Source organism: Octopus bimaculoides, chromosome 5 (assembly GCF_046866305.1).
Source record: "Octopus bimaculoides isolate indiv1 chromosome 5, ASM4686630v1, whole genome shotgun sequence".
NCBI classification, from domain to species: Eukaryota; Metazoa; Mollusca; class Cephalopoda; order Octopoda; family Octopodidae; genus Octopus; species Octopus bimaculoides.
This window is the reverse complement of record NC_142932.1, coordinates 21,060,645-21,087,210: the sequence shown is the minus strand read 5'-3', so window position 1 is coordinate 21,087,210 and position 26,566 is coordinate 21,060,645. Positions and strand designations below refer to the sequence as shown.

The following is a 26,566-nucleotide window of genomic DNA, read 5'->3' as shown; positions in this document are numbered from 1 at the left end:
CAAACTTTGGTACACACATTATGTTCCACAAGATATCTTTATATTTGTCATGTGAAATATATTGATGCATCCTACACCATGAGTGGGCTTTCAAGAGTTATATTTAGTACCAATTTCAGAGCATTAAATAGAATAGGGGAATCATAGGTAATATTCCACAGTAGCTAGGTTGAATGAAATGATGCAAGAATAAAGTGTTCTACCTAGAAACATAATGAAACACTTACAGTAGTCTTAAACACATGACCTTTGACTTCATGGTTGAATGGTTTAGAAAGGCAATTTGGTCATAAAATTCACTTACTTAACAGTAATGAAAATGTCAAAATTTATACCAACCAATTTCACCCATGGTACAAGCACAGAAAGAAAGTGTATGCAAAACAAACAAAAATGCTTGTAAAGCATTACAATATAAATCAATATATATATTAATAAACAAAAACCAACAGACTTCATTTTGTAATTGATAAGGATTAGCATAATATACTAATTATGAGCATCAAACAAACAAATTTTAAAAGGTTATGATTGTTGTTCAGTTTCATATAATCCTTTGTTTTTAGCTCAGTACATCAGTTATACAATGCTCAAACCACTCACAGTGGTGAGCACAATCACTTCAATGGCACCTCTTTACAGATCAGTGGACTGGGCTAGCAAAGGCTTTAAAAATTTAGGTCATGGTTACTAAATAGCAGTAGTGATAGTATCTAATTTGTGAACATTTTGGCTGATAGTTGCTGATTAACTAACATTCTCTTGAGTTGGCCAATTCTAATATTTTCACCTTTAATATCCATCCATTCAGAAGTAACAGGAGAAATTTATTGAACTTGAACTAATGCATGTATCTTTGATAATAATTGTGGTTATTGTTTTTATCTTCTCTAAATAATTGTCAGAGTTGGGTGGGAATAGTCTATTTTTACTCATAGTTGAATTCTCTTTTGAAATTGATCTCAGCTGGGAATGGTTTAACAAATCTTTTTCACAAATATTAACTTATATTGATCACCAACTTAATGATTTTCAATTGCTTTAGGCATGGCTTGATAAGATTAAGAATAATAATAAAACGGATTAAGTCTACAATTCTGAAAAATAATTGGCTGGGATTATTATTTTCAGAGAGAGGTGTGTTGGTTGTTTTGTTCAATTTCTGGTGGTTATTGTTGTTGTTGGGTAACCCATGTCTATTCAGTTTCCATAGAGCTGAGCGAATTTAAAGGTTAAGTGCAACACACAAATCTTAAACTTCAAACAGGCAAAACTTCAGTCTAATCTATACAGTAATTAATACATATGTATGCAACATCTGTGGTACAGGATGACACTCAGTGTATAATACATCTGTTTTGTTCTTGAATGATTGAACCTGGTAAGATTTGTAAGCAGAGAAATGCAAAAAAGGCTCAGTCAGTTTATGGGAGTTTTGATTTCTTTTCATACTTAATGGAAGTAGTTGGCAACACAGTCTCAACCTATTGTGCTATAACAATGTTTTATCCAGCTGATACATTCAAAGAAACAAACCAGCTTTTGTACTTCCAGGTGGAATGAGGACACAAGCTATAAAAAGTGATATATATATCAGGGCAATGAATCCCTCAGAGAAGATGTCAAGGAGCCAGGATCATTGGCGATAATACAGTTTTTGAGACCACCCAACTCAGTGAAATGAAGCGAAAAAAGGACCAGAAAAGTAGAAGGCATTAGGAAGGGAATCCAGCTGTAGAAAACATGCCATAGTAGACAGTAGAGCACAATGCGGTCTTTAAACTTATTGATTCTTGTCAAACTACACTAGCATGGACTATGGCTATTAAATAACAATGATAATGATTTTATATACAGACGTGTGTGTGTGTGTGTGTGTGTGTGTGTGTGTGTGCGTGTGTGTGTGTGTGCGTGTGTGTGTGTGTGTGCACACAAAGACTGAAATGTTTGAGCAAGACATGTCCTCCCAATTCATTAGATTCAGTCAAACTGTCCAACCTGAACCAGCATGGAAAACAGGCATGAAAATCATTAGTTTATGTGTATGTGTGTGTGTGTGGTTAAGCTGTTTGCTTCTTAAGCACATTGGGCAAATCTTTTAGTACAGCCCCAGGCTGACCAAAACCTTAAGTGAATTTGACAGATGTAAGCTGAAAGAAGCACATGTAAATGTGTGTGTGAGAGAGAGAGAGAGAGAGAGAGAGAGAGAGTGTCCTAGTGTCTTTTTACATTTGTTTTTCTACAAAAATAATAATTCTACCACTATTTTCTCTACTATTAATCAATAATCTTTAATTCTCCTTCCATCTCAGTAATAATAATAATAATAATAATTTCTTGACAACAGCTCAATATATCCAACACATCTGCTGCTGAGATTGGCTTTTTGAATCACTTAGTATCTTCAATCAAAAGTCATGGCAGACTATCAATGTAAAAATTTAAGGCCACCATCTCTAGTTTATACCTCACTAATATGAACAATGCAGCAAATTGCAGCAACAAAGCCACACACATGTCTGAAATGAAATAGTATGTGCCTGTTGCGATCCATCAGAGGATCATTATAGAACTTTGTTGATATGCTGCAATCCTGTCCCCTGATAAAGCACACAGCTTGCATGTCCTCAAATTTCACTGCATATTCTTTAGCACAATGAATGTATCCTGTGGGCATTTGAATAGCAAATCATTACAAACATACATACAGCAGATAATTATTCTAAGAAGGAAACCATTTTAAATACTGACTTCAATAAGTTATGCATTTATAATTATGGAAAGTTTTGCTTTCATAATTATGCAAACCTGAATTAATATACTTACAGTAGCTTTGATATCAAATATATTACCTCATTCATTTGTCTCAGCTGAAAGGTACTAAAAAAGTGTCATTTAAAGTCACAAATGTTTCACTGTCTGGTCACCTGCTCTATTGCTGTTCTGCCAAAGGTCAATTTTCTGTGCTATGTTTCATATGAGGAAAGAAGTTAGGTTTCAGATGTAAGTTTTCAGGAAATTTGTTCTGTAGCCAAAATATTCAACATATGCCAAATACCTGAGTTTTGAGTATTCATATAATGTTTTCCTGTTCAAACTCTTCACCATAATTATTCCATATCAGTTCAGTAAGTTCTATCTACTTTTGCTTTTTTCTTTTTTTAGAAATTATTCTTTCCCCACCCACATTTTTCAGGTTTTCTCCAGTCTTTTTTTGAATGAATGAAAGCAATATTTTTGAAACATTGTTTTATTTATTTATGCCCATAAAAGAAATCATCACTATTATTACGGTTTGAACAGTTTCATCTTATTTTCAGCTCTCTATGCATGTGAGGTGTGTGAAGCATTATCTTTGAGGATGGAGAGTTGCTTTTGCATGCTACATATTTGGTTTGTTGTGAGGGTTTGTTTCATTGTTTCTACTGTTATACTCTAGTGTTTTACCTGTTTGTAGTGTAGAATATGTGCCACGTAAGTACAATTCTAGCAAACTAAGTAACCAAGGTGAAGATCATTTGTAGGTTCAGTTAAAGCCTCTTCTATTGACATATTTTATCATAGTAGTAATACATGGTGTAAACACTATGGAACAGTTGTAACTCTAAGTGAAATAAATGAATTATATAGCCTGAATAAAATAAATATAAATGCAGGATAAGCAAAACATGTCTTTTAAGGGCCAGTACTTCATACCAGTTTAAGGCATGAAGATAAATCTTCTAGAGAGTATGCCAATCTATTAAAAGTAATACTTCCAGACAGTATTTATTTCCAAGAACAAAATTCCTGAAGTGAGTCTAAATACACAGCCTCTGACAGCATACTTCGCTTTGCTTTCAGTTATATTACAAATTCTTGGAAGATCTTTTAAAGAAAATTTAGATTTTCTCACCATACCAAACAAATTAGAGTTGAGGTACACTACAAGTGGTTGCACACTAAAGTCACAACTGGTCTGGTGCACTTCACCCACAACAAAATAATCTGGTACATAAGAATCACAACTTGTAAACACACCACATTCACCAAAATTCACTGAATTTAAATTACTACCTCACATCACTCATATTCCTATTGTCTCATCTTTCTCTCCTCTAACACATACACTGTTAATGACTACCAAAAATAGGTCCATTTACATTTATGAACTTCCGCTACAATATATCACCATAATCTGTATATAGAATCTAAAGATTTCTTTCTGTATATCTATAGCTTATACCTTTATTTCTCGGTTGTATTATTCAGATGTGTGTGTGTGCGTGTGTGAGAGAGAGAGAGAGAGAGAGAGAGAGAGAGAGAGAGAGAGAGAGAGAGAAGAGAGAGAGAGAGAGAGAGAGAGAGAGAATGTTTGAAATATGTATTCAACAGAAATATGAATATATAAGAAATATGTGGTTATGAATTGTAACTTCCTGTTCAGCAAGAAAAGTCATTAGGAAGACATTCCAGCTATTCCCAGATAAATCCTACTTCATCTGCATATTCATCAGTCATTGCCTGACAAGGCAAGCCATCGAGTTATTAAGGAGTACCATGCCAATTATATATATATATATATATATATATATATATATATATATATCAAGGGTGGCTCTGGACTCAAATATCATTTTCCTCTCATGGTAAAACTGTCAACTAACAGTGAGAACTGTAGTTAGTTTACAGGAATAATAATCTTGTTGCTGCATAATGCACCCTAATTAGTCTGTATAGTTAAGAAATTGAAAAATAGGAAGCATATAACTCACTTTTTTATATGCAATGCTTTAATATCTGTTTTTATTAGTACCAAGATCAGTTTTGATCTATGATCAAAGAAGCTGTAGTCATGAATATCATATCTTTTATTCAAACGTTATCCAACATTTCTTTCTCTTTTTAAGACATTAGGGAGTAATTTGAAGGATGTTTGGTAGCTATTTCTTACATGTTGTGTAACACATACCTATTCATTTCTTTGTTGGTTCATTTAGTTAATATATAACACAGAGTATAAACTGCATGTGCTATATTAAGTATATAGTATATCTGTGTTGTTTAGGTCCTTATATCTGATGCTGCAGATCTATGATCAAAAGCACTCTGGCTATGATGTTCAGGGATTTTTTTCTTCAAACAGTGAATCTAGGAGTGCATTATTTAATGTGTTCTTTTTATTTTTTTAAAACCAAAGTGTTCCAAGAAAGATTTTGCTTATGTTTCTAGTAGGTTGAGTACAGGCTTGTACAGGCTTCCTCACTGACTCATTTAATGTCTATTTTCCAATACTGGCATGAAGCAGACAAGATCATGATAAAGTAGTGTGTCACTATATATGTTTCTTAATCTTGCATCCACTCCATCCATATGAGAATATATATTTCTATGTAACTAATTTCTAAATGACACATGATATCAATATCTTACAGCTAATTGAGATGTGTGGAGTAAAAAAAATTTTGAGAAGGGGGTAAAAAAAAAAATATTAAAACACTGAAGGTTCTAAAACATTGATGATCAGATAAATATCACCTCACCTTTAATAGCAAAATGCTATTGTCAGAGATGGAATATGATTTGTACTTGGTATACTGCATCTTGAAATTTTAGCTCATATGATAATATACATACATACAAACAAACAAACTAGTAACTCAGGAAGTTGTAGAGCTGCAGGCTATTAGCAATCACTGAGAGAAAGAAAAAAATGGGGGTGGAGATGGTGAGAGGTTGGATGAAACGAGGTTGATCATTGATCAATACTATTGTAAATGAAGTAGCTTCTCATCAGTTTAGAAAAAAATCATTTTGTTAAATTGCACCAGTGACCTGATTGGTGACATGAGATGAAAATTACTTGTTGCTCTTATTTAATGCTTACTAATATTTCTTTTTTAAATTATTCTCTTCAGTAGTTTGGTAAGTAGAGTTTCTCCCGAAAACAAATTACAGTTATTAGTGGTAGGCTAACTAGGAAATCTATTTTCATTAATAATAATGATAATCAACAGTTACAGTAATAAACTGCTTCGAAAAACAAACAGCAACAGAAAAACAAAAAACATCAGAAACAGTGTGTGTAATAATTCTATCAACAACTATTTTAAAACAAATTAATATATATATATTAAACTGCTATAAGCAAATCTAAATATCTTCAATTTAGTTTTAATATTTTTGACAACTGTTAAAATATCAATCATTGATTTCTTCTGCACCTAGACATATACTGGGAATTGATAGGACAGAGTTCAAGTGAGCTAGCTAGACAATTGCTGATAGGAGATAATAGATGTTTATGATAGTACATAAGGTAGGCATTGTGGTAGTCAGGATGGTAGGTAATGGTGGTAGATGGTAACATTTGGTAGTGGTGATAGTCAACATTGGTTGCTAAAGAAAATTTGATATATTAGAGGCTTAATTTCACTGTAATGCAAACAGGTTCAATTTCAGTTGACTGTAACAATTTTACTTCATGTATCTGAACGGTTTAAGTTAATTTGTCAGTAAGATTGTTTTAACTGTTTTAATTTTGGTTACATTTCCCTTCAACTACACACTACACACCAGAACTGAGCTAACTCTACAACCATAAGGTTAAAACTTATGAGTATCATTGCACTTCATTCTATTGAAATAGCTTTTTGCTGGGCTAATGAGTTACTTAACCTGCTAGAAATGGCTGTTAAATCTTCTTCAAATAGTTCCTTTCCAACTTAAAAATGGTGGTGATGGTCACAGCTTGAATGACTTGAACCATAGGTCTGCTGAACTGAGCTGGCCTAGGACTAATTAAGAACAAAATGTAGTTATGGATTATGCCATTAACAGCTTAAACTTCACTAATCAATCAAATGTTGCTGAAAGACCATAAATCAAGGTTAAAATTACAACTGAATCAATAAACTACATTTCCATTGTGAATTAGAGTAAATGTTATGAAATAAAAGATTGTTTTATTTCTTAGATAGATACTCTTTTATTGCTTCTAGTCAATTGATAACGGCCATAATGGAGCACTGTCATTATTTGATAGCATTTCACTTTTAAAACAAGAAAGAATTTGAATCTAAAATCAGATCAAACACCAGTGTTTTTTTCCATCTTTCTTTCTTTGGCTATAATGTACTATAAAACATATCTATAGAATTTTTTTAGCCAGCACTATGAATTGCAACAATTGTAGACAATATCTGTACAGTACGTGTGTAGTCAGAAAATGGAGGAATAGTTATAAGTACATTTCAACATATTTTGGAGTAAATTGTCAACAGTTGTGTATCACCTTTAAATATTCATGGACACATTGCTTATAAACCTATTAGAAGTTGAAGTAAACTGATAGACCAATTTGCATATTTAACATTTTCTTAGCAGCAAACCTCTGTGGGTATTTATATATATATATATATATATATATATATATATATATATCATTGCTATCACACTGGTGTGATGTGTAGATGTGGTGGGTGGAAGGCACAATGAAAAAGACTATGTAGAAATTCTATATTGTGTACTCAACACAAACTACAGGCCAACAAAAATTACCAATGGATCACATGCAGGACAGCAGAAAGAACTGGTTTCACAAGTAAGAGATGCAATTGTAAGTTTACAGTAACAGTACCTATGTAATTAATTCTTTCAAGAAGGCTCCCTAAAAGTCATTGAGAATTTTTATTATATGGGTGACAAGGTAATCTAATTAGCAATGAAGGTGGATGTTGTGAAAGCATAGAGGCCAGTATAAGGATGGGGTGGAAAAAGTTCAGCTCTGTTGGCAATGAATGGCATTCCTTTCCAAGTGCAGGGTAGATTCTATGATGGTTGTGTATGAAGTGTGACATAGAATGTTAGTGTAACACAGACATTGAATATGGAGGGTGTGCAAACATTGGAAAGAAATAAAGTGAAAATATTTCGATAGATGTGTAACAACAATATCCAAGAATAACAAAACACAGATAAAATAGAAAAAGAAATGGACATTACAAAAATTAGTTTTAAAGTGCTAAGAGGAGACTGTATGGATAGGTGATGTGTATGAACAATGACAGTTGAATGAAGAAGTGCCATATTCAAGGAGCCTGCACAAGAGAAATCTCTGTTGATTCACTGAGAAGCAATAAATTACAGAACTCAATATGTAACTGTGGAGTATTCTTCAACAATTTATGACTGAAAGGCTCATAATTTTAGTATGTACATGAAAGAAAGACGCACAGAGAAAGTGAAATACAGCAAAAATATTTAGTGAAAGATCTGTTCAACTCATGCAAGAATGGAAAAACAGATGTAAAACGATACATCTTTTTTGGTGTGTGTCTGTCTGTATACAGATACATATGCTCACACATAAAAATACATGCAATACACATACATGCACACACACACAATTCCATTATAACAAATCTAAGGACAGTTTTTGCACATGCACTAAAAAATATGTAAATCTTAATGGTGATGCCAGACAGATAATCATCATCCTAATCATCATCATTTAATGTCTGTTTTACATGCTGGCATGGGTAAGATGGTTTGATAGCAACTGACAAATCAGAATACTACACCAAGCTCTATTGTCTGCTTTGGAATAACTGTTGGATGCCCTTCCTAACACCAACCACTTTACAATATGAAACAAAATAACAAAACAAAATTAATAAATATAGTCTATAAAGAAGCACCTCTATGTTTGTCTACTTAGCAATATGCAGTTCATTCATCTGACATTATTGGAGTAACTAGTAGTTCTCTATCAGAGGTACTAATTTGCATTTTTTTTCTTTTTCTTTTTGTATCCAGAACAGGTATAATGAAGTATTTCCTTGAAGGTATTCCACTTTTCTCAATCATACTATTCTATGCATTCTTACACATGGCAACAGAAGTAGATATTGCAATTTTTCATTAATTGCATTCATTGACCTTGCTAGTGCCACATAAAAAGCACCCAGTACACTCTGTAAAGTGGTTGGTGTTAGGAAGGGCATACAGCCTTAGAGACAATGCCAAAGTGGCTATCACACTATAATTCCAATAATGTCTTTATTTATTCATACTGTTTACTTTATTTTGATTTTTAGTCTCTAATTGGATTGACAGTTGAGTTTTAAAATAACTCTTACTCAGCAATAACAACACAGCAGAAACATGCTCCTGTACACACTGTTCAACTAGTTCAGTGAATGAGCTCTTATACAGGGTCTAGCCAGTATGTCTGAAAATAAACATTACTTACTAATCAACTCAGCTATGCATGTAAAGCTACATATATTAGATCAACAGAAGCAGGTTCACCATAGAACCTTGAAGCATTCCTATAAAGCAATACCACCCAACACTGACTAGCATGTGGAAGAAACGTCATCAAAGGTCTTAACTGAAATAAAATCACAATAAACCAAATAACTGAAACACACTCCATTAGGAAATTTAAACCTATCATGAATGACTAGGGCAAGCTTGGCACATAGCAACTTGTACAGACACCATATCTGATGAAAGATTTTTAAATCCAAAAAGATTCACTACACATGAATTACAACATGCTCAACAACAAAGCTCAGCTTACAATTATTTGTGAAGTTTATTTAATTTAACTGAACTCTCTATTTATCAATATGTCTATCTTTCTCAGTAACCCTCTAACATTCCCTTTACTTATCTCTACCACCTATTCATTTATCTACACACACACACATATATATATTACATCCATATATTTATCCAGTCATCTATTTATCTAGCAATGTTTTGCATTTCTCTCGCTGTGAAGGCCTACCTTCTACGTCACCTTGTTTAGCAACATGGTTTAGCATTAAAATCTAAAACAACTCTTATTGTCTATCAAACTATTCTGATGGAAGTTTTTGGATAACCCACTATTTAGTTGATATCAGCCTTTCCACAATGCTAATTAAAATCTTAGTTGTTATAGATGCATACCTACATATATATATATATATATATATATATATATATATATATATATGTATAATGCTTTATGATATCCCATCTATTAGCTACTATTATTCTATTATAACATTAATATGGAGAAAGCCTTCAGCAGAGTACCCCACTGTGTGATAAGATGAGCACTGAGGAGGCTAAGGATAGAAGAGTGGCTGGTGAAAGCTCTACAGGCCATGTACAAAGACGCTGTCAGCACTAGCATAACTAGAAAATAACAATATGATGTTCACAGCTGAAATACTTTACATCATAGATCTACCGAATCAGACCCAGCCCAGTGTTAGACTGAAGCATAGCAGTTGGTCTCTTTGTGCAGAGATAATATCAGTATATAGTTGAAGAACAATAATAAATACATCTGTTGATTTTTTTTACTTCTAATTTTAATATCTAATGTCAATGAAATGAATCATGTTGGTACATTTATAAGAAGGATGAAGTATTAAATACGCTTTTTTTTAACAATACTTTCAGCTTTAGCTGTTTCTGTAGCCAATGTCTTATACAGTGCACATTTATCTAATGCTGGTACGATGACAGTACCTCAGACAACATAGAGTTCTAACAGATATAACCACATTATAAATAAATAAATAACAGAAATATTCCAAATTTGCTGCTTATTTCAGTGATACCAAGACTGTTTACAAGCACATGAGATTCTTGATGGATAATAACAATTAAGAACAAAGAAAGAAATAGAGATACTTGATGTGTGAGCAATTACTTAAAATAGAGATCTATTTCATCACCATAGATATGTTAATTATACCATGTATGTATTATGTAACATAAGTAATGTATGTTGGCATGTGTGTATGTATGCAAATGAGTGTTTAGATATATATACATATACATAGACACATGTATGCATGTGTGTGTGTGTGTGTGTGTGTGTGTGTGTGTGTGTGTGTGTGTGTATATATATATATACATATATATATATATATATATATATATATATATATATATATATATAAATATATATATGTATGTATACATATATATGTATGTATGTTAGGGGTTCACCAAAGATCAGTCCTCAGCCCCGTCTTGTTCATTATAACCTTCCAACCAATAATAGAGGAATTTAAGACAAGCTGCCCCTGGCAGCTGATGACTTCGCTCAAATAGCCGAGACACTGCCAGAACTAGAGATGAAGTTAAGGGCAAGGAAGCAAGGTCTAGAATCGAAGGGCCTTAGGGTTAACATAGCAAAAACCAAAATCTTAGTAAGTAGGAAGGCTGTCAAATCACAAACCCCTTCAAGTAGATGGCCCTGCTTGATCTGTAGAAAAGGCATGGGTAGAAACTCCATACAATGTACTTGGTGTAAGCTATGGACACATAAAAGGCGCAGCAATATCAAAGGAAGGTTAACCAGGAATTTATTTTTTTCATGTGTGGCAGATGCACAGGGGCAATAAACACTGATGATGTACAGAAAATAGATTCTATCACATGCTAGGGGAAGAAACTAGAAGTAGTTAATAGCTTCTGCTACCTAGGCGACTGAGTCTGTAGTGGGTGTGGTTGCTCTGAGAGTGTAGCAGCTAGAATAAGAATAGCCTGGGTAAAGTTCAGGAGCTACTACCGATGCTGGTAACTAAGGGCCTCTCACTCAGGATAAAAGGTAGACTGTATGATGCATGTGTGCGAACTGCCATGCTACATGGCAGTGAAACATGGGCCATGACTGCTGAGGACATGCGTAGGCTTGAAAGAAATGAAGCTAGTATGATCCGCAGGATGTGTAATGTCAGTGTGCATACATGACAGTGTAAGTACCATGAGAGAAAATTTAGGCATAAGAAGCATCAAATGTGGTGTGCAAGAGAGACGACTGCGCTGGTATGGTCATGTGCTACATATGGATGAGGACATCTGTGTGAGGAAGTGCCACTCCTTAACTGTGGAAGGAATCTGTGGAGGAGGTAGACCCAGGAAGACGCGGGATGAGGTGGTGGAACATGATCTTCGAACATTGGGCCTCAAAGAAGCAATGACAACCACTTTGAGAGTGTAGTGGGTGCTTTTTACGTACCACTGGCATGAGGGCCAGTCAGGCAGTACTGGCAACGACCATGCTTGAATGTTGTTTTTCATATGGATGATGATGATGATGATATTTATAGCACCATCATGATTCAATGTCCACTTTTCTATGCTTGCACATCTGAGACGAAATTTGTTAAGGCATATTTTCTACAGCTGGATGCTCTTCCTACCACTAACCCTCATCTGTCTAGAGATAATGTAATATTTCTATCTAACCATACATATTTTTCATAGAACTGGAAAGAAGCAACATTGATTATATGACAGTGGTGCCATTCACAACTATCGTGTAATGTCAAGACAAAGTTACATACTAAAACACAAATATGAATAGACAAACATATATGCATACACATACAAGCATAAACACATATTCACATACATTTATATATATATACATACATGTATATGCATGTGTGTGTGTGTGTGTGTGTGTGTGTGTTATGTATGCATTTGTATAAATATATGTGCATATATAACTTTTGTGTCTGTGCATAAAAGTTATTTGTTCTTTTAAATTTGTCACCATAGAGTGCGGCAGCTGATATAGTTACAAATGAATTTGAGCCATACACCAACATGTCAAGCTACCACTGCCATCAATTCTCCTATTAAATATCAGAGGCCAGTTACAGTTCAACAACAGAAACAAAATTTCATGCCTGAGAGATCTTCCTATATATAATCAAGCAATATGCTTAACCCTTACTGAAACATGTTATTTTAAGAAATAAACGATGCAGAAATACACATATCAAAGTAAGTTGGGTTTTGTGCAGTCAAGAAAGAAAGTATAGTACATCTATGAAGATGTCACACCTTTAACCTAGCTGTTAATGAAGTTCTGTTTAGTATGGCGAGACGATGAGGGGCAACAGTACTTGTGTGTTGGAAGTGTATACACACACACACACACACACACACACACACACACACACACACACACACAAAGTTCCTTTTTTGTGGTCATTTTTCCATTCTAGTATGTGTCAGATGAATATATAGATGAATATATAACTGAAGTATTGTTTTACAGGTGGATAGCCTTCCTGTGGCTAACCCTTAGTTATTTTATAAGAGATATTTTATTTTACTTGTCTTTCAAGACACAAAGCCACTAGATGACCCATTAGGGCAGGAAATGACAGAAACATTACTGCCCATAACTAACTGATTTGTAGAGAAGCACAAATGTAAGGACACACAGACGCACTTACACGCACACACACATCATTTTAACATTCTTTTCCATGCTTGCTTAGATCAGAGAGAACCTGTTGAAGCAAATTTTCTACAACCAGATGCCCTTTCTGTTGCTAACTGTTACCTGCTTCCAAGCAACATAATAATCCACTAGTCAATCAGACAACAATCATAGTTATGTGGTGAACTGGAAACAAACAACACTGCTTGAAATATCCTTTTGTTTACAAAGATCACACAATATGTTAAGACATGTCAAGAAGTCTAGACATGCTTTTCCAGTTGACTGCAAGCAAAGGAAATATATATTTGTATGGACAGCAAGGCTGTTACAGTCTGTAAATAAATGTACAGACAAGGGAAAATATGAACTCATGCGCACAAACACATATTATTATAATAAAAACCACAAAAATCCTTGTGAAATACAGCTACCCAGGGTTTCCTGACTGAAATATTAATTTATTTTGCCATTTACCAAGCTAGTAAAAACAAGACGGTTTAGTAACTGCATTCAATGCAATTGATATTTGAATGAGCACACACATTTACAAAAAGACAGAGAGAAACCACAGTCACAGAAGATTCTTAATCTTTTTAAAAGATACAGATTTTTAAGTAAGCATAAGAAACATCTTTCTGTACCATTCAAAGTTTGATGTTAGAAAAGATTTCCATTTGATATTGCAGTTGACATTCTCATCCTTAAGTTTCCAAATTAATGCCAAGAAGGTTGTTGCATGTCTCTTCTCGAAGTGTTTAAAGGTTGAAAGATGGCTGTTGTATCTGGATTTAAATCTTTCTTCCACTGATCTAATCAATAACACTTGGTTTCTGTCCACCAACAACAATAATTCAGTTTTTGTCTACCAATTTCCCTCACAAGGCATTAGTTGACTTGAGGGTATAGTATAGAATGCTAGCTGACAACATTCATGAAGTGGGACAAACCCCTAACCATATAGTTCCAAAGCCAACAAAAATCTTGTGAGTGGATTTCATAGATGGCAACTGAAAGAAGCCAATTGTGAGTGTGTGTGTATAAATATTGATCAGATAAAAGAAGTGAAGTGAGAGAATAGATGGTTATTCTGTTAGTTGACAACTGTTTCATAATCTATGTTAGTAGCATATATGTATGTATATCATGGTATCAACCAGATTATCAGATATTGTTATACATAACAGGTCATAATGTGCTTCATATCATTTTAGCTTTCAAATAATGTCACCTTGCTGGCTAGGTGAGCAAGTCAATATGTGTGCATGCATATATATATATATAAATTTATATGTGTGTGTGTGTGTGTGTGTATATATGTAGTTATATGTATGTATATACATATATATATGTGCATATGCATATGTATGTGTGTGCATTTGTATTCGTGCGTTCCCTGTCTTGGTATCACATAATGGTTGAAAACAAGCAGCATCATCATTCAAGTGATGTTGCTTGTTGATGGTGGTGGTACATATGCATGTGTTTGTGTATGTGTGTATTTGTTAGAGCATGTGTACATGTGTCATCATCATCATTATCATCAATGTTATAGCTGGCATGGGCTGGATGGTTTAACAGGATCTATGAGCCACAGGGTTGCATAATGTTCCATGTCAGATTTGGCAGGGTATCCACAGCTGGATGCCCTTCCTAATATGTACAACTATTAGTGAGTGCATGTACATTTCAGTGAGTGTAATAAGTGTGTGGCTACATCATCTAGTTTATATATGCAAAAGTCACACTCTAGGCGTGAGTGCATGTATCATTGAGTATGTAGATATGTATACTTGTATATGTTACACATACACAATGATACACACGCACGCACATGATGATGTATTTATATATAAATACATATATGTACCAGCAATACCATGTGAATGTGTGCATATCACTGTGTATGTGAGTATGCTTTACATTTTTATATTTATTAGAATTCATCCTAGAAAGAAGGAGTTGGCTTCTAACAAAGAAACAAAGCTCCATTGTTGGAATTTGGATAACCACGATGAGAACTTACTCTTGCAATTGTAAAGTCTCAGTTAGCTAGTGTCTTTCTTTGCTTCAAAGTTGTAAATTTTCCAGATTGTCATTTAGACATTCACTAACATAGCCAAATTGCACTAATAAATATTGGTATAAATATGAATTTATATTCAGGGTAGAGCAACAGGGTTGAGTGAGTGTGTGTTTGCAGGTGTGTATATTTCACTGAGAAGTGTCACATTGTAAGTATGATGCATGTATATATGCATTTATCACTATACATGGATCTCAGTACAGATGTAGGTGTTATGCTATAAGCACGAGTTGTATATGTATGCATCACTGTGAATGGATCAATGTGAATACAGGTCACCAAGCTGTGCTTATTTAGCCTCAGTCAACCCCGAGTAAGCAAACCTATAATCAAAAGTTAACAAGCCACAACCATCTTGGCTTTCTCTCTGGAACTGCAAATCTGACTGCATTCTCCAATACATCAATCCCATTTCAAGACAGTAGGCTGTAATGTGAGGGAGATTTGGTTGAGACTTCTACCAATTCAAATGACTACAGAGGTTCTCTCATTAGCTAAAATGTATGTATGTGTCATTACATATGTATGCATGTATGCATCATTACATCCATATATGCAAATCACTATGGGAATGTATACAAACACACATATGCAGGTACATGAATGGCTGTGTAGTTAACAAGTTCACTTTGCAGCCACATAGTTGTGAGTTCAGTCGCATTGACTGATAAATGTTTTCTACCATTGCCCCTGCATAACCAAGGTCTTTTGAGTTAATTTGGTAGAAGAAAACTGTAAGAAGTCCATTGTATATACATACATACTACATATGTATATATATGGTTTCACATCCTATGTACATACTACATATATATATATATATATATATATATATATATATATGGTTTCACACCTGCAAAGGGCTTAGCCCTGTGAACATATCAGACTCTAAAGCCGAAGACATATGTAACTCTTCGCTTCCCTTGTATTTGACTTTAGAGTCTGATAAGGCTTTCAAAGGGCTAAGCCCTTTGTGAATGCAAGACCATTGGTCACTCTATGACCTGACATAGACTTAAATACTTACAAATACATTACTGTTCTATGCTTTAGAGTGTGCTTCTTTTTCAGATATATGATACATTGAGGATATTTATATATGGATATATAAGGAGGTGGGTATGCATGAATGTTGATATTCCAAGCTTATCACCACTTGAGCAAAATTGTGATGATCTTGACATGATGATTGGCTGTACTGTGTTTTCAAAGACATCTGATATAAAAAAAAATCCCCTATTTGAAAAAGGTATGGGTTGGCAACAGGAAGAAAATCAAAATCCAGCCATAAAATCTTGCTTCAAATAACTCCCTGAAAAACCAATGCTAGCATGGAAAACAGATGTTAAATATATCACATAGTAACATTATGTCACAGTGTGTGTGTGTATTTTAGTATATGTCAATGAGTGCATATATGCGTTACTCTGGATGGATGTAAATGCTACAATGTGTGTGTTTGCTATGGTAGCACAGGCTAGCACTGAACCAACCATCAATCAGAAAGGTCTCCACATCCAAGATAGTTCTGACAAGAACAAAAATAAAGAGGCTTTAGTGGCTGCAGGTGGATACACCATACTCCTACTCCAGACACACACTTAGCCTTGAAATAAAAATCCTTCAGAATGTATGCCTGTATGTATATGCATGTACGCCTGTGTGTGTGTGTAGTAGTAGTAGTAGTAGTAGTAGAAGTAGTAGTAGAGGAATCAACATAGACATGTTGCAAAACTGTAGGTATGTATATGTGTGCTAAAGGAATCTAGGTAGACATATTGCAAAATTGTAGTACCACTACTGCTTGATTGCACAGGTTTTGTTACAAGGTTTCACTGAGATGTGCCTATGTGTAAAGAGACAGAAGTGGGGAGATGAAAGCTGCAAAAAAAAAAAATAATAATGATTTCTAATATAGGCACAAGGTCACATATTTTAGATAGAGTATAATCAATTAAATCAACTCCATTGAGTGGTACTTAATAATAATAATAAATTTTAATATTAATAATAATAATTTTTTATATTAATTTTTTCTGAAACATTCCAATTTAGTAGGAGTATTACTAGTAGTGGTGGTGGTGGTGGTAGTAGTAGTAGTAGTAGTAGTAGTAGTAGTAGTAGTAGTAGTAGTAGTAGTAGTAGTAGTAGTAGTAGTAGTAGTAAGAATGATAGATCTTGTCCTAACCCCCATGTGACAGTGGGGTGTTGAGGGTGTGAGGAAATTGAATCTAGCTAGACATATTGTAAAATGGTAGTTCTGCTAGATTCCATTCTTATGAGAGCTGTAGAATGGTTTATTTCTGCTAAGTCTGAGATGGTGAGAAGTGAGGATATATGGGTGTAAGAGGAATAAATGATGATGATGACGAAGATAGTGATGATGATGATGATGATGATGATGATGATGATGATGATGATGATGTAGTTTCGAAAGGGTGTGAGGTGGAGAACACTCCATGTTTGCCAGAAATTGATTTACAGACATTTGTAATATTGGTGAGAGCAGCAACAGCAGCAGTAATAGTATTATAAACAGTAGTAGCAGCAGCTCTGTTTAATGTGTGTAGTGCTGCTGCTGTTGTTTCTGCTGCTGGTGATGGTAGTGATAGCAGCATTAAGAGAATGTCGTAGAGGCTGCTTTCACTGGTAAAGATTTGGTAGAATAATAACGATCACATGCACATTTCCACCACCACATATCAATACCAAACATACACTACCACCAAAACCACACACTATACATCACACAATCATTTCTGTCTTATACTACACCACTATCTTTATGAATAACCCCACTAACCTACACAACCTACACCCTAGCAGCAATTACACATCACCAATACCATTAAATCGCACATCACCAACATCATATATTCACACTACTACCATTACTGCAGCAGCAGAACTACACATTAACATGACCACCAATACCATATACTACACACCACTAGTATTACATACTATTAAACTACACATTGCCAATGATACCATACACTATGGGAGCCATTACTTGGTCATTCAACCTGCTAAAAATTACAGTCAAATTTTCTTTTAACATGACACACCTGCTGATTTCAAAAAGGATGCACTGAATGATGTAGGTCTAGATACATGTCTTAAAACAGATGAGGTGGTCACAACTACAATTGCCCTTTTTCATTAATCAGCTCATTCAAAACTAACCCACAGCTAAATGACTATTCAACACTACCATTGTCACTATCATGCAATATACATTATCACCAGCACCACAATGTAGTACACAACCCAATCACCATACATTACACGACAGTCTATTATCTCTACCGGTACAACTACAGTATCATACACTATGCAACACTACCACAATATATACATCACTACTATAATATTCTCCACATCACAGGCATAAATATCCTTATTATTTAATATACACCTATACACTACAAAGCACTATATAAGAGACCACTAGACACAACGTATTAATGAAGGCCCCATGAATTCACTCAAATCCCACCATATCATCTTACAAAAAAGGCACAGTTCTAGATACACTGTGTCAATAAAATTTGGATGGTCAGCGCTCTAAACCCTTTACTCATAAATCTGGTTAATCTAGGCTGGCCTAGGTTAAGCAACAACACACATTTAAGAAATCATGCCACACCACCATTACCATATACTTTAGAAATTCTAGTAACATATTTTCCTACACCATATACTATACATTAATACATACTATATAACAGCATATACTATTTACCACCTCTACCACCATCATTACCAAATATGCCATGTAACAGCTTAACAATACAGCTGAGCATGGTTGAATGAGTGAGATATAGATAGTATCTGAATGGTTGGTTGGTAACAGTTTCTTAGACATGCTCTCAAGGTCTAAAAAATTTTGTATGGTATAGGTGAGGAGAAATGATTAAGCTGAAATAATCGTGCCTTTCACAAAAAAATTTACATCACAACAAGAAAATGTAAATATCAATGTTTGTTTAATATTATTCTGACACACTAAAATACTAGAAATGATACAAATTATTATATCTCTGCTCTGAAATTTGAAGTATTGATGCTATGTTAAGATATATCGTAGACACAGTTCACATTATATGTCCATTTTCCAAGCATTGATAAGTTTGACAGGTCATCATAATTCAGATCATTTCTTATTCTAAGGTACTACTGTCCAAGACTAGTCAGAGGATGACATTTTAATAATACCTTCCATTTTTGGCTTGGTTTCTATGACAGGATGCCCTTCCTAACAACAACCACTTTACAGATTTTTTTGTGTGTGTGTATATATATATATGTGTGTGTGTGTGTGTGTATGTACACACACACACACACACACACTAATCCTTACCTGTTTTTGAAGTAAGAGATAACTTCAAAGGTGCAAAGCCAGTGGACAACTTGTTGACAGAGGAAATGACAACATAACCACCCATAGTTAAGTATTCTTCAGAGAAATGTGATTGTAAACATACATTCTAACACATACATAGATATACACACACACACACACAAACACGTGTGTGGATGCATGCGCGCGTGTGTGTGTGTGTGTGTGTGTGTGTGTGTGTGTGTGTGTGTGTGTGTGTGCATACATACAGATATTCATCCAGGAAGATCAACATTATTGCAACTTCTTGCAATATGTAGGCTTGTTGAAGGTATCAAAAGTCAGAACCTAAGAGTTATCATGCCATTTAGCAAAGCTTTTGACTCAAGCTACCAAATTAAGGTGATGAATATTCTCAAAGCATTTGGTATCCCAGATGTCATTGTAAAGACAGTCAACATTCTCCATAAAGATACCATCACTCAAATTTTATTATCTGAGTTGAAACAGATTTCTTTCAGATCCAGGCAGGAATACAAGGTCATAACTCTTGCACCTTTTTTGTTCATTGTAGCCTTGGACTACTCATTACAAATTGCAACATCAACTGCAGAAGAATCAAGTTAGCAAATACTCATCTACAACTATTATTACTGATACAGATTAAGCAGATGACATAAATCTTATTTCTAATACTATCAAAGAAGTTCACCTACTGCTTGATTGAGTTAAAGCTGCAAAACAGATTGGATTACATGTCAATGAGGGTAAAACTGAATCTATGGTTTTCAGTCAACAAGAACACATTGTAGCATCAAAGAGTGCAAACTTGAATGTATCTAACTTCAGATATCTGAGATAATGGACAGAAAGCTCAAAGAGAGACAGTGAAGTAAGAATTGAATTGACATGGTGAACAATGAACAAGATGTCCCCAATATGGGATTAAAATCTATCTAATGATCTCAAAATAGTCTTTTTTTGTGTGTATGTGCAGAGATAATAAACTAGTCAATTAAATTTCAACAAAGCTGCATTTTCACATTACATTATTTCAAATACTTTCGTATTTTAATCAATCTTCAGGTAAATATTGACATGGTGACAGTAACTACAAGTAGATGTCATTACTGTGTAGTTAAAGCGAGAAAATGGAAAAACTACTTTATAATAATTTTCAAGTGAATGTTATTTTTAAATGTAATTAAATACAAATATTATTGTCCATTCAGAACTCATTTGACCTTTTCAAGAAAAACTTACTCTTTTTTTATTTTTTGCCTTCCTTTAGTGAAGGTGCATGGTCTAGAGGTGAGAGTGTTACATTCAATATTGTAAGGTCACAATTTCAATTCCTAGACCAAGCAGTATTAAAAAGTGTCACTCGCTAAATATGGCAGGAACCTGCGATCAAGGCAGACTTAGGAGGACATGGGACAAAGTGGTGAAGGTTCACCTCTGAAATTTGAGCTTCACAGAAGAGATGACAAAAAACCAAGGGGTCTGTTTTCTCAAGAAAACCTGTCCATCATGACAAAATTGACTTCCAGAAGCACTGTATGTGTATATACTATATGCATATGTGTAATGTGCACAACTGAGCATCTCACTCAAACCATTTGCTTCCTCACATCGATACCCACCCCCACTACATCTCTCCATTCACCCCTGATACCACTTTTCTTTCTTGCTCTCCACAACCATTTTACTTGTTAGCCATTCATCCATTAACATCGTTCTGTATACCCAATATTGATCATCCCCTCATCTCCTACCACTGAACCATGAGCCTGAATGATGAGGAACTAAAAAGATGAGAAAAATGAAACAAACATGCTCTACTGGATGTGCTATGTAAGTCTGCATGAAAGAATTGGAACAAAGGTACTGAGTGAAAAACCGAGCATTAGGGAAATCAGTTGTTGCATGCAAGAAAGAAGACTGCTGATATGGACATATGATGTGTATGAATGAGGCTAGCTGTATAAAGAAGTGCTGGTTGCTAAATGTGGCTGTAACTTGTGGAAAAGGGAGAACCAGGAAGACATAAAATGAAGTGTTTTAGGCTGACCTCAGCACCATGAGCCTGATGAAGATGACAAAGGACTGGGCTTTCTGGCAATATGAGATTCATAAAAAGATCTTTCCTCACCATCGAAACTGAGATCTGATAATGCTATGTATTGTAATCTCTGCCCACGTTATAGTGTTTTATCCTCCTTCTCTATGTATTAGCCCTGCTTCATCTTCCTGCCACCCAGCTCCTACAGAATACCAACAGTATCATTCTTCTCTTTTGTGTCCTGCCCTGACAACTACATATTTACTGCTCTTGCTGCTTGCTCCCCCTTTTCTTCTGCATATCTCTGTCTCCCTGCAACTCCTCCCCATGCAGGCCTACCCATTATACCTTTGCACCCTAAGCCCTACAAGGGCAGGGAGTGAGATATCTTATGGTTTGTGTCTCCTTTCTCTCTTCAAGTTAAATTCCTATTTGAGCTTTTCTTTAAAATTTTGAACTGCAATTTCCCACCACAACATATAGTCTGCCCTTCACTGTTAGGGAAAAGGTCCTTATTGTTTGCAGAGCCACCACTCCCACATGCTAATTTCATTTCTTAGGTAACACAAAATATCAACTACTCCTAGTGAGCCATCTGGGCATTTAAGAGACTCAATTTCCAACTGCACATGAAGTTTACATTTTTGGATAATCTGCTAGCAATTTCACTATATCTTCTGTGTATCCTTATCTTACATGGAATTTATGCCTACTCCTTTTTTTAATATGAAACATGGCTATTTCTCTCATAGTAGCAGGGTCCTGTCTTCTTTTCTACATCCACTATAGGTTCAGCTATGAGAACTAGATCATCAGCATATATGAGTTCTCAAGGACAGCCAGTTTTAAGCTCCTTCCTGATGGCATGTAGGACTATAATGATTAGGAGAGGACTGAACCTTATGAACTCCTATCTCCATACCAAATTCATCACTAAAGTCATGGCCAGCTCTCACTTTACTTGCTGCATACATGTACATAGCTTGAAATGCCCACATAAGCCATTCCTCTATTCTTAGTTTACTCAATGTCCACCAGATTACTGAACATGGTACCCTGTCAAATGATTGATTGATGGATTGATTGGTTGACTAATTGATTGAATGGTCGAATAACTGACTGATTGTGTGACAGACAGACAGACATAAAAATATAGATAGAAATCACTGTATCACCCAGACTATTGGATGTTGCTATAGACTGCTGGTCACAATGTGCTTCCTCACATTGTAGCTTTCATATATTGCCATCCTGCTGGCAAAGTGAGCTGGTCAACAGTCACCCTGAAAGGAATGCCAGTCTGCCACAGGGTTAGCCATATTCAGCTAAGTGGACAGAACTAACATGAAATGCTGAATTATACTCAAAAACACAACTCGTTACTAGTTGGGAATCAAAACCACAATCTTATGATCATAAGTGCAATAGTGCAGTAGGCCACATACCTTCACACACACAGACATAGCCAGGTATACAGATATATATAGAAACACACAGATATAGCCATTTATGTATCACAATGCTTGTAAATTGTTGAAAGGCAAATCACTGGGGTATTTGTCTGTGTTTCTTCAGCCAAGCAGTAGTTATTCACAATACCAGAGAATGTTTTATTCACTGTTTTCTATAACAGAGGTGACAAATCCCTGATAGGAATGTGGCTGGCTGTGAATATATATGCATGGGTGTATGTAGGGGTATGTATGTGCATGTGTGTGTATATATGTATGTATATATATCTATGTGTATGTGTATATATATATATATATATATATATATACGCGTGTGTATGTGTGTGTGTATGTATGTATGTATATATACACACACACACACACATGCGCAATAAAGATATTTATAGACAGACAGATGTACATATATGAATACGTGTCTTTTTACAAATGTGATCAAACATATAAATCATAAAGAGATGTGTATATATATATATATATATATATATATATATATATATATACACACACAAGTGTGTGTGTGTGTATGTATTTATCTGGTACATAAAAAGCACCTTTTTGAATTTTGGGTCTCACAGATGCAATGAAAAGTGACTAAGACTTTTGGCAATATACTGTGCTTGAGAAAACCTGTCAAGATAAGTGAGACTTCTGTTGAAGTCAATGCCAGTGTTTCATAACTGGCACTCATACTGGTGGCATGTAATAAGTACCCACTACAATCTTGGAGAGATTGGCATCAGGAAGGGTATCCTGCTGTAGAAACCATGCCAAATCAGACTGAAACCTGGTGCAGCTCCCCAGCTTATTAGTTTTCAGTTAAACTGCCCAACCCATGCCAGCATGGAAAACAGATGTTAAATAATGATGATGATATATACACACACACACACACACAAAACTGTTTCACATTCTCCATTTGTCAGACAGTTGTCATACATACGTGTGTGTGTGTGTGTGTGTGTGTACGTGTGTGTGTGCGTGTGTGTACGTGTGTGAGTGAGTGAATGGCTGCGGGGTAAGAAGCTTGCTTTCCAACCACATGGATCCTGGTTCAGTCCCACTGTGTGGCACCTTGGGTAAGAGCCTTCTACTATAGCCTCGACTAAATGCGGTGCTCCAGCATGGCCACATTCAAATGAATGAAACAAGTAAAAGAATAAAAGAATATGTAGATATGTGTGTGTGTGTGTTTGTGTATGTATATATACCATAGTTCATATTTCATGTTGTTTACGTTTTGTGACATTGTGTACCTATATATGCATATATATATATACATACATATGTATGCACATATATGTATGTACATATATGTATGTACATAAGCATATATACATATTTTTTATTTATATTATACATATATATATATATATATATATATATATATATATATATATACATATATATATACATGGTGTCATAAATTACCTTTACAATGTGAAAACTTGGGGGAAAAAAATGAAAAATAAGGATAACTCAGAAGAGGGCTCCATTGGTTGCACACAACACATCTAGTTGTAAAGATAATTCATGGACACCTTGTGCATGTATGTATGTACATGTGCATGCATATATATTTATATATATATATATATATATATATATATATGTATGTGTGTATATATATTGGGTCATCCCATAAATAATGTGGTTTTTTTATACTTCTTTTATTTTTCAAAATTAAGATAAAGTTCTTTTTAAATCTAATATATACACTCCTTCATTTTCTACAATGCTCTTCCATCTATCTGGTAGACTTGCAAGGCCTCTCTTCCAAAATTCACTTGTTCATGATAAAAAATACTCCTCCAGCATTGTTCTGACCTCATCTACAGAATTCATAATTTTTCCATCCAAATGGTTTTGAAGACTACCGAATAAATGATAATCAGATGGGGGAAATGTCCAGCAAATAAGGTGGGTGGGGCATCATTTCCCATTCAAACTGCTCCAGCCTTTGGAATGTCATCTTTACTGTATGTGGCCAAGCATTATCCTGATTGAAGAACATCTTTCGTCTTGAAACCAAAGATGGTCAATTTTCTTCTAGCGCTGACTTAAGCTGCTCGCAGTAGATCTCCTTTGTTACTTTTAGGTTTGGGCTTAAAAGTTCAAAGTGGACTAAACCTTTCATATCTCACCAAACAGATAACAACACCTTATGTGGGTGAAGACCTTCTTCAGTCTGGGGTGCCAATGTTTCTCCTTTCCTTACCCACTGTCTTCGGCACATGACATTTTTATAGAGAACCCATTTATTGTCACCAGTCACTATTTGGTCCAAAAAAGGTTCATTCGTGCGACGTGACAGCAAAGAAGAGCACACATTCTCTCTTTGCATGCCATTAGACTTGGAAAGTTTGTGAGGAACCCATTGACCCAATTTGCTGACTTTTCCGATGACGCACAGGTGTTGTATTGATGAATGGTTCAATGACCAAATCCAAGCTTCTCTGCTAGTTCAACAATTATGATGGGATTTTGTTCCACCAGGGTTTGCAGGACATCCTCGTTGAGCTCTACAAATCTTCCAAGACGAGGCTTGTCTTCTAGACTGTAGTTTCTGGCTCAGAATTTCTGGAACCACTGTTGACACTGGCTTACGCATATTGTCCAATCCCCATACACTACATTAATATTCCTCACACTTTTTGTTGCGTTGTTGTCTTTATTGAACTCATAAAGCCAAATATGCTCCTTTCTCACTTTCATTATAGCTTTGAAAAATTAACTGTTAAAACTTGCACTAAGAATAAGTACAAATTAAAATTACTACCTGCTTTTATAGCAAGTTGAAGCAGGTAGTAAATCCCATCCCCCTCCAACTTATATTTTATGCAATTGAAAAAAACCGCATTATTTATGGGATGACCCAATATATATATCATCATCATCGTTTAAGGTCCACTTTCCATGCTAGCATAAGTTGGATGATTTGACTGAGGACTGGCGAACCAGATGGCTGCACCAGGCTTCAATCCGATCTGGCAGAGTTTCTACAGCTGGATGCCCTTCCTAACGCCAACCATATATATATATATATATATATATATGTATGTATATATATATATATATATAAAAAAAACAAACTGGTGTAGTTAGTTTTAAAAATCAGTCACTTACCTCTGGCGGAGAGTTTCTTCGTGTTAATAATTTTAGCTGCAAATTCCAGTCCTGTAGACTTCTGAACACATCTCCGTACAATTGAGAAAGCTCCCCTAGAAAAGAAGACAGAGAGAAAATACCAATTAGAAATAATCAGGGATAAACCAAAAGGGGTAAAGGCATGACATGGGATTATTTCATTTATTTATTCAAATGTTAGAGACTTTTTGATATATATGCCCTCTTCAGTAGAATGATTGTACTTATACAT

General features: G+C 34.9%; 1 protein-coding gene across 29 annotated transcripts in view; it reads right to left on the bottom strand.

The window, feature by feature from the left end:
* Positions 1-26,566, bottom strand: part of LOC106874089 (calcium/calmodulin-dependent protein kinase type II delta chain) — a 349,479-nt gene that overhangs the window by 304,000 nt on the left and 18,913 nt on the right. For all 29 annotated transcript variants that reach the window (XM_089352054.1, XM_089352065.1, XM_089352070.1 and 26 more), the window contains exon 2: positions 26,314-26,408. In XM_089352054.1, the coding sequence (XP_089208180.1) occupies positions 26,314-26,408 (95 nt within the window). The remainder of the gene's footprint in view (positions 1-26,313; positions 26,409-26,566) is intronic.